The sequence below is a fragment of the Centropristis striata genome, chromosome 19, assembly GCF_030273125.1.
Source record: "Centropristis striata isolate RG_2023a ecotype Rhode Island chromosome 19, C.striata_1.0, whole genome shotgun sequence".
Lineage (NCBI taxonomy): Eukaryota > Metazoa > Chordata > Actinopteri > Perciformes > Serranidae > Centropristis > Centropristis striata.
In genome coordinates, this window is record NC_081535.1 from 2,881,675 (window position 1) to 2,890,624 (window position 8,950).

Here is an 8,950-nt window from a genome sequence, read left to right on the forward strand (position 1 = left end):
TTCAGCCTATTAACCAAAAAAATATTTATTATATGGAAAATAACAAACACGAGGAACAGGATGAGCGTCTGCTGCAGGTGCAGGACTCAATACATTTGCTAACCCCTGGAAAAGGGACTGAACAACAGAAACAAGCGGAGTGCCTAGGGCAGAATATTGGAGTCGCTCAGGCGGCTGTCGCTGACGACCAGAACGTCTTAAAGTGGCAGCCTCAGAATCTGCACCATATCTGTCAATAACAACGCTTTGATCAGTGGTCATCTCAACTTGCTGAGTGCATGTCTCACCTTGGTCACCCTGAGGGTCATGATTTTCCGGCTCAGCTGGTTGGATTACATCCACAGGTAAGTTTTCTTCCACAGGTACATTTCCTTCAACAGGTAGATTTTCCTCCACAGATAAGTTATTTTCCACAGGTCCACAGGGTAGTTCCACTTCAGCTGCATGAAAGGCCTCTTCCACTGCAGGTAACTGAGGAGTTGAAGAGTCAAGCGTAACAGGAGCAGCACGTAGTGGAGAACTAACAAGGTCAGAGCTGCTTGGAGATGAAGCAGGGGTGTCACTGACAGGATCAGCTAAACATTCAGCTGAAGGTCGGTGGATGATGCTGAATCGAGTGGGCTGACAACCAGGCAGAGACAGGAGATCATCAGCTTTTTCATCCATCGAATCTTCAAGGACATCTGTGTCGGTTTGTGGTTGACTGCGGGTTCGAGGTCGGTGAGCAGGATCAGGCACTGATGACTCATCTTTAACACTAGCTGACAGAAAACCACATGGCAAGAGGAGATCCCTGTGGAGGGTCCGAGTAGATCCATTCATGTCTTTTTCTGGATGTACAGTATATACTGGCAGATCCCCAGCACGCTTGACAACAACATAAACATCACGCTCCCATTTGTCTTCAAGCTTGTGTTTGCCACGAATCCTCACGTTACGTACCAGCACTCTATCCCCCACCTCCAGGACAGATGGAATCACCCGCTTATCAAAGCGGACCTTGTTCCTCTCCATGGATCGAGCAGCATTCTTTGCAGCGAGCTGATATCCCTCCTGCAATCTTGACCGTAGACTCTGGACATATTGGCTGTGCGATGGAGTCTGAGATGGAGACACTGGTAAGCCAAACGCCAGATCTACAGGAAGTCGAGGCGATCTACCAAACATCAGCTCGTAGGGAGTAAATCCTGTGACTTCGTTGCGGGTGCAATTGTATGCATGCACTAAGGGCTTCACATACTCTTTCCACTTTGACTTCTGCTTGTGCTCCAACGTCCCCAACATGCTCAGGAGAGTCCGGTTGAATCGTTCCACAGGATTGCCACGAGGGTGGTACGGTGTAGTATGTGTCTTCTTAATGCCTGTAAGTTCACAGAGCTCTTTGATCAAGCGAGATTCAAAGTCAGGTCCTTGGTCTGTATGAAGGCGTTCTGGGATGCCATAATACACAATGAACTGTTCCCACAAACATTTGGCTACAGTCTTTGCCTTTTGATTGGCCGTTGGCATGGCTACAGCAAACTTGGTGAAGTGATCTGTAAGGACCAGAATATCCTTTGTGTTGCTGGTGTCAGGTTCGAGTGACAGGAAATCCATACAAAGCAGTTCAAGTGGACGAGTGGTCCTGATGTTAACTAATGGAGCAGCTTTCTCAGGTAGGGCTTTCCGGCGAACACAACGTTCACAAGTTTTGACTTTAGCCTCTACGTCAGCAGCCATTCGAGGCCAGAAACGGAAGAGGAGTGTGCGTGTGTGTGTTAAGGAGCAGAGGGGGGAATAGTGTGTGGAAGTGTGGGGTGCAAGGTTCTGGCTGACTCCAATGGAGCCTCCTACCCGGCCCGGCAGGAGTAGTGGGAACTGGGGGAATTGCTGGTGAATATTTCAGTCGAAGCTCTTGGGTAGCTCGCCATCACAATCATCTAATCACTTTCATCATCTCCATTGACACCTGGCCTACATGAAACAAGGCCAGAGCAACAATAAATCCCATGTGTACACATCTCTTAATACTAATTGTGGGAAAAAGTATTTAAATAAATGCAACTTCAAATTAATACAAAATACTTCAGAAGTGCATAAATTATTCAAAATCAAATACAAGTAAAGGCACCTTTTGTTAGCTGTCATATCATATTTATCACAATAAATATACATACATTCATAGATCAGACCATGCATCAACATTGTCATGATTAACATTGTCATGAACCAATCTCTTAAGAGTCTGCCAGAGGCTAACATAAGCTAACTGGCAAAATGCTAGCGGCCGCTATAATGATACCCGTTAGCATTAGCATAGCTAACATGCTACAATCGCTAATTAACACTCACCAGTTCAGTATGGACGGATTCAGCCCCAAAACCCCGCAGCGGACCCAGCGGCAGTCGGCTCCTATGAGTTTAAAGGACGTCACATAAACCGGCAAGTATATAATATATAATTCGGCGGAGAATTTGCAACAAACAATTCACCTCACCTGCAGCACAGACAGATCAGACGCGAGTGGCTCAATGCAAAGAGACCGGAAGCTACCGCAGCTTCCTCTAAAAATAGACTGCCGTGACTGGCGGCAACCCGTCACGTGAGCGTTACGTCACTATCGCGGGAGTACAGGTAACACCGCGATATTAATGACGAAATTGAAAGGAAAGGAGAAAAAGCTGCTTTATGCACCTGGGTTACAAACTTCTTTTTTTTGGTGTTTTTGTTCTTTGATAAACAGTGACATCATGCAATCAAACTGGCAACACAGATGTGTTGAAGATAAACAAACTGAGCAACAAATTGCACAAAAATACCAGATGTAGCAAAAATAATCTGCTGGTTCCACTCCTGCATGAAAAGTTCATATCAGCAGATGTTTGATGTTGTTATATGGAAAATATATATATATATGTTTGAGCAAAATGTTTAAAAGAAAGTCAAAGTTTTAATTGGTTAAAAATATTAGGTTTTATGTTTTCTTTAGTTCAAGAAAAACAACTGTGAGTAACAAATTGCACAAAGAAATCCTGTATCAAATATGATACAAATTAGAATTCAATATCATCAATTCAATATCAATATGCAAATTGATATTTCAATTATTATTTTTTTAAATTTTTCAGCAGGTTCAATACACACTTTTTTTGGCAATCATTTCTTGGTTCAGACTTTATACACTGTAAAAAATGTTTGTTGAAATTAAAGTAAAACACCATCAAATTACATCAGAAATAGGGTGTAAAATTAAAAATTGTATATCACCGTAGTAGACACTTTTAATTTTAACACTCTAACAAAATGACACAAAAAGACACAAAATGACAGAAAAAAAATAAATTACTTAAAAAAGAAACAAAATGACCAAAAAAAGGACACAGAATTACCAAAAAAGATACCAAATTACTAAAAAAGAAACAAAATTATTTAGAAAAAGACACAGAATTACCAAAAAAGACACACAATTATAAAAAAGACACAAATTTATTTTAAAAAGACACAAAATTACCAAAAAAAGACACAAAATTACCAAAAAAAGACACAGAATTACCAAAAAAGACACAATTTTTTAAAAAAGACACAAATTTATTTAAAAAAAGACACAAAATTACCAAAAAAAAGTAATTAAAGGGACCTTCCACACACAACCCAGTAAAGTGCCATTCATATAAAACTCACATTAAACTTTCATATCAAGGTGGGGGCCACAAAATATCATCACGAGGGCCACAATTGGCCCGCAGGCCGCCAGTTTGAGCCCCTAAGTGTAGGGTTAAAAACGGTGAGAACCAGTAAACATTTTTTTTGTAATTTTCATCAGTTCAAGCTGTTTCCCTGTATTTAATCTGTTCTGTAATGCTCCCAGAGGTCTCCTCCTCAGAAGACAGATTGATAATAAGTCTCGTTGTCCTCATGTAGAAGTCTTACCGAAGAGAAACAACGCCGGAGGGATCGCGGCGTCCGTCATCGTGGTTCTGCTGCTGATCGCCACATTGATCGGCCTGCTGGTTTATTACCTGAGGACCAAAGAGAGGAGGAAGACTGGACAAACATCACCATCATCTTCATCAGCTGCTGGTTTCAGTAACGACATCTATGAAGACGTCTCAGTGAGTTCATCTCACATTCAAACCTTTATGTTGTCATTAATTTTCTTTATACAACTCAAAATCACAAAACACACCAATCTGTGCATCGTATGATAAACTCAATCATTACTATTGGTGACCAGTGGTGGAATGTAACTAAGTACATTTACCACAAAAAAAAGTACAAAAAAACACACACAAAATGACTAAAAAAAAGACACAAAATGACTTACAAAGACACAAAATGAAAAAAAAGTTTAAAAAAAGACACAAAATGACTAAAAAAAGACACAAAATGACCAAAAGAAAGACACAAAATGACCGAAAAAAGACACAAAATGACCAAAAAAGACACAAAATGACCAAAAGAAAGACACAAAATGACTAAAAAAAGACACAAAATGGCCAAAAAAGACACAAAATGACTAAAAAAAGACACAAAATGACTAAAAAAAGACACAAAATGACTAAAAAAACACACAACATTACCAAAAAAAGACACAAAATGACTAAAAAAAAGACACAAAATGACAACAAAAAAGACACAAAATGGCCAAAAAAGAAACAAAATGACTAAAAAAAGACACAAAATAACTAAAAAAGACACAAAATGACTAAAAAAAGACACAAAATAACTAAAAAAGACACAAAATGACCAAAATTGTTACGCTAAACACACCAGAGCCAAATCAAACAGAGTCCCACTAGAATAAAAACCAGAGTTGATGACAGGATCACACACAATCACAAGATCACATTTATGTTGGTTTTTGTTTCTTTTTGGTTCAAAATGTTGATCCAGTATGTCAGAATAAAAAAATAAATTATTATTATCAGGTCATATAGGTGAAAAAATATACCAACATGGCATTTAAACATGTTTTAAGTGGTGAATACAGGCAGGATGGAAAGATTCATTTTGTGTCTTTTTTAGTCTTTTTAGTTATTTTGTGTCTTTTTTGGTCATTTTGTATCTTTTTTTGTGTCTTTTTTGGTCATTTTGTGTCTTTTTTTTTTGGTCATTTTGTGTCTTTTTTTGTGGCCGTCAGTGACACTTTTCCTGTACTGTGTCTGATTAATGATTAATTATTTGTTTTATTTCAGCCGGACTATGTGTCCTTTGCACCGGTCCAGAACCATCCGATGGCAGCTGGCTTCAATGACGTCACTGTGAGTTTATTTATCATTCATGGTTTTATTTAATTTGTTGGGGAGAATATAAACTCACCTCTATTTGCACGTACTCAGTTAAATTATGGTGGTTTGAAGCTGAACTAATATATTTTTGGCCACTAGAGGGCAGCCTTGAGCCTAAACATTCTCTATATCTCTAGTACACTCATCAGCCACTTTATTAGGTACACCTGTTCAACTGCAAATGAAGCTACTTAGCTCCAAGTTGTTATCTCTGCAAAGAGCAAATAGAGTGTTTTTCAATTTTTTCAGCAAGAAATACCTCGGGAAACACATCCAGTGTAGCTTTTCTCCACCAATAATTTGCTGCTAACGGGGCTGGGCTCATGTATTTATTGAGCTTTCTTGTTGTAATGTTTTTTTATAGTCAGGTAGTTGGTTTCACAAGGGTGACAGGGTGATTGTTAGTTTATGCTTCACACAGAGAGTCTTGCATGCAACTAACCTCTGTTCTAACCTGAAACACATTTATATTTATTTAACATTTATATAGTTAATAGATAATTAGATATTATCCTATATTGTGATTGTTTTTGTAACTTTGGACCAGAATTTCCTTCGGGATTAATAAAGTTATATCTTGTCTTGTGTGTTTACTCTTTGCTTTATTTTGAATGAATGCTCTTTGGAATAAACATGCTGTCCATTTAATGTCATACAAGAGTTAAACTTTTACTAGTTATTGATGTGTTTATTTTGATGAAAGTTGTTAAGTTAATTATTAATAAGAAAGTCCTTTAAGAAGGACTTTTAAGAAGACTGGTCATTTTGTGTCTTTTTTAATTATTTTGTGTCTTTCTTAGTCATTTTATGTCTTCTGTGTCTTTTTGGGTCATTTTGTGTCTTTTTTTGGTCATTTTGTGTCTTTTGTTGTGTCTTTTTTAGTTATTTGTGTCTTTTTTTGGTCATTTTGTGTCTTTTGTTGTGTCTTTTTTAGTTATTTTGTGTCTTCAGTGGGGGTTTTTTGGACATTTTGTGCCTTTTTTTGGTCATTTTGTGTCTTTTTGGTCATTTTGTTGTGTCTTTTTTTGGTCATTTTGTGTCTTCTTGTGTGTTTTTTTCTAGTCATTTTGTGTCTTTTTTAGTCATTTGTATCTTTTTTAGTCCTTTAGTCCAACATAGAATGTGAAGTACTGTATTTAAGTACAATTTTGTGTCTTTTTAAAAAAAGACATTTTACATCCTTTTTTGGTAATTTTATGTATTTCCTTGGTATTTTGTGTCACTTTTGGTAATTTTATGTCTTATGTTTTAAGAAGACTGTTACACTTACAGGTTTAAAGCTGTTGTTGTGCTCACTAACAGATCGATTTTCTTCTTCTTGTGTTTGTATTTGTGCAGATCTCTGGTGAGGTCAGAGAGGTGGAGGTGGCGTGAGGCTGCTCCTGCCATCTAAAGGTGGCTCTGTGGAAATAAGGCGACATCACAGCAGGAGAACTGCTTGTGTCGCCCTTACATGACACACACACACACACACACACACACACACATACACACACACACACACACACACACACACACACACATACACACTGACCTCGTTGCCGCTGCGTCAGATCTGACGCGGCCCTCGGAGGTCACAGCTCTCTGCCTGTGGATGGACACGTGGAAGTCAGAAGAAGGTTTAAAGTGTCCTGCACATAAATTAGTTTAACTATTTTTAAATTGAGAACGGGTTTAACCCATGAATGGCCAAAAAAATGGTTGCATGGAAGTTTAGGATCCATCTTGTATCTGTGAGGAAGCATGAAAGACAAGGAGGGTCTGATGAAAGACACTATCAAGTCAAGAGAGTCTGGCTGCAGACCTGCACTGTCGGGACCGGAAGTTAATTCGAAGCCTTTCAAAATAAAAGCAAGCATACCGGAAGCATGGTATTTTTCCGTGTTTATTTCTTGGGTCTGTATTTTATGTAGGGCCGGTGGCTTTAACGCGTTAATTAAGATTAATTAATTACACAAAAATGAACGCGTTAAAAAAAATTGACGCATTTTAATCGCACTTATTTTTGCACCGCGGAACGTTTCTCACTGGATGAGTTTCAGGCGGGCCGATTATACTGGAGCACCAACTAGCGTTGATGAGTTGAGACAACAACAAACCACAGTGAACATGAAGGAAGAAGCTGATGAGACCTTTGGTTGGCCCCGTGGATGATGGGACATTTAGTTACTAAAAACCAACGGATGGAAGCGTCCATAAGAGCATGGTTGTGTTGCTAGGCAACAAGGAATTCACATATCACCGCAGCAAAAATAAACAATATTTTTGTTGCTTTAGCTTATGTATTCAGTCATTATTCAATGGTATACTAAAAATCCATGTGAGAAAAATTACTTCTGACTGTTCTCAGGTCAAATATTTATATGCGATTAAAATGCGATTAATTTCGATTAATTAATTACAAAGCCTCTAATTAATTAGATTAATTTTTTTAATCGAGTCCCGGACCTAATTTGATGTATACATTTTATGTGTAAATATGTTTATGTGTAATTCATGTGTTCAATTAAAAATATTAAAAAGTTGCACATCTTTCCAGTTCAATTGGATAAGGTGAAAAAATGCAAGAAAATATCATGATAAAAACCAAACAAAATATTATACATATATATTTTAATATATATTATAATATTTTGTTTGGTTTTTATCATGATATTTTCTTATATATTTCTTTTTCTTCGTATGACGAAAAGTTGTTGTCACTTGACTTTTACTCACCTCGTGGTCTCCACACAAAACACAGGGAACGAAAAAATATGTGCTTTCGGTATGCTCTCTTTTATTTTGAAAGGCTTTGAATCAACTTCCGGTCCTGACAGTGCAGCTCTGCAGAAGCTTGAGGAGGAGAAAGAAAAGAACAACTGTAAACAGAAAGAACTATAAACTTTAAAGATAAAAAGATAATAGAGGAAGTTGACATGTAATGCTGCTATTTACATAAAGACTGTTGGTCAGCTGTGTTCTTTAACTTTACTCTGCTTTGAAACAAGAAATAATGGAGCTCTGATGATAAATGAAATAAAGTTGAGCATTGAGACATTGTGTCAGTGTGCGTTTTTCACTCTGTCAATTTGAATTAAATGTCTGCATAATGAGCTAAAATACATACAGTATAGTGAATATTTAAGTAAAAACTGTGGCCTGATGATAATTCTTCAAACATTCCCAAAAAATCTTGAATCAAGTTCTGTGTGAAAGTGATAGTAAATCGTAACAATTCTACTTATTTTAACCCAAAACCAAGATTTTTCGACCTAACTGATTCGTTTTTTGTTTAAAACTGCCACAAAAAAGAGACGGCATGGCCTGGGGTCCCGACAAGGCTGTGGTATTTGATAAGAAGGGAATGAGAACAAAAATGAAATTTAATATATCTCTGGTTATCTCAAAGGTACAGTTGCCCTGAGAGCTAACATTAACTGGCGTTCAATAACGTGCTAACGTTAGCAGGCTAGCAAGACCAAGACCAACTGAGTGCCGTTGAGAGAGACCAACTAAAACGTGAATCATTCATTTATTTAATTTGTTTCACTGCAATGTGACTGATACGGGCTAGCGAGCTAACGCTAGCGGGCTAACGCTAGCAGGCTAACGTTTGCAGGCTAACACTTTATATCACGTTATATATAGCATGAAAATATCTTTATCATGAAATAACGTGATAATTACACGTCATAACGTG

General features: G+C 37.6%; 1 protein-coding gene across 1 annotated transcript in view; it reads left to right on the forward strand.

The window, feature by feature from the left end:
• mamdc4 (MAM domain containing 4) overlaps positions 1-6,733 on the forward strand; it is a 31,070-nt gene extending 24,337 nt beyond the window's left edge. Inside the window, exons 27-29 of the mRNA XM_059358609.1 lie at positions 3,902-4,092; positions 5,176-5,241; positions 6,607-6,733. Coding sequence (XP_059214592.1) covers positions 3,902-4,092; positions 5,176-5,241; positions 6,607-6,642 — 293 coding nt within the window. The 3' untranslated portion in view covers positions 6,643-6,733. The remainder of the gene's footprint in view (positions 1-3,901; positions 4,093-5,175; positions 5,242-6,606) is intronic.
• Positions 6,734-8,950: the final 2,217 nt, after the last annotated feature.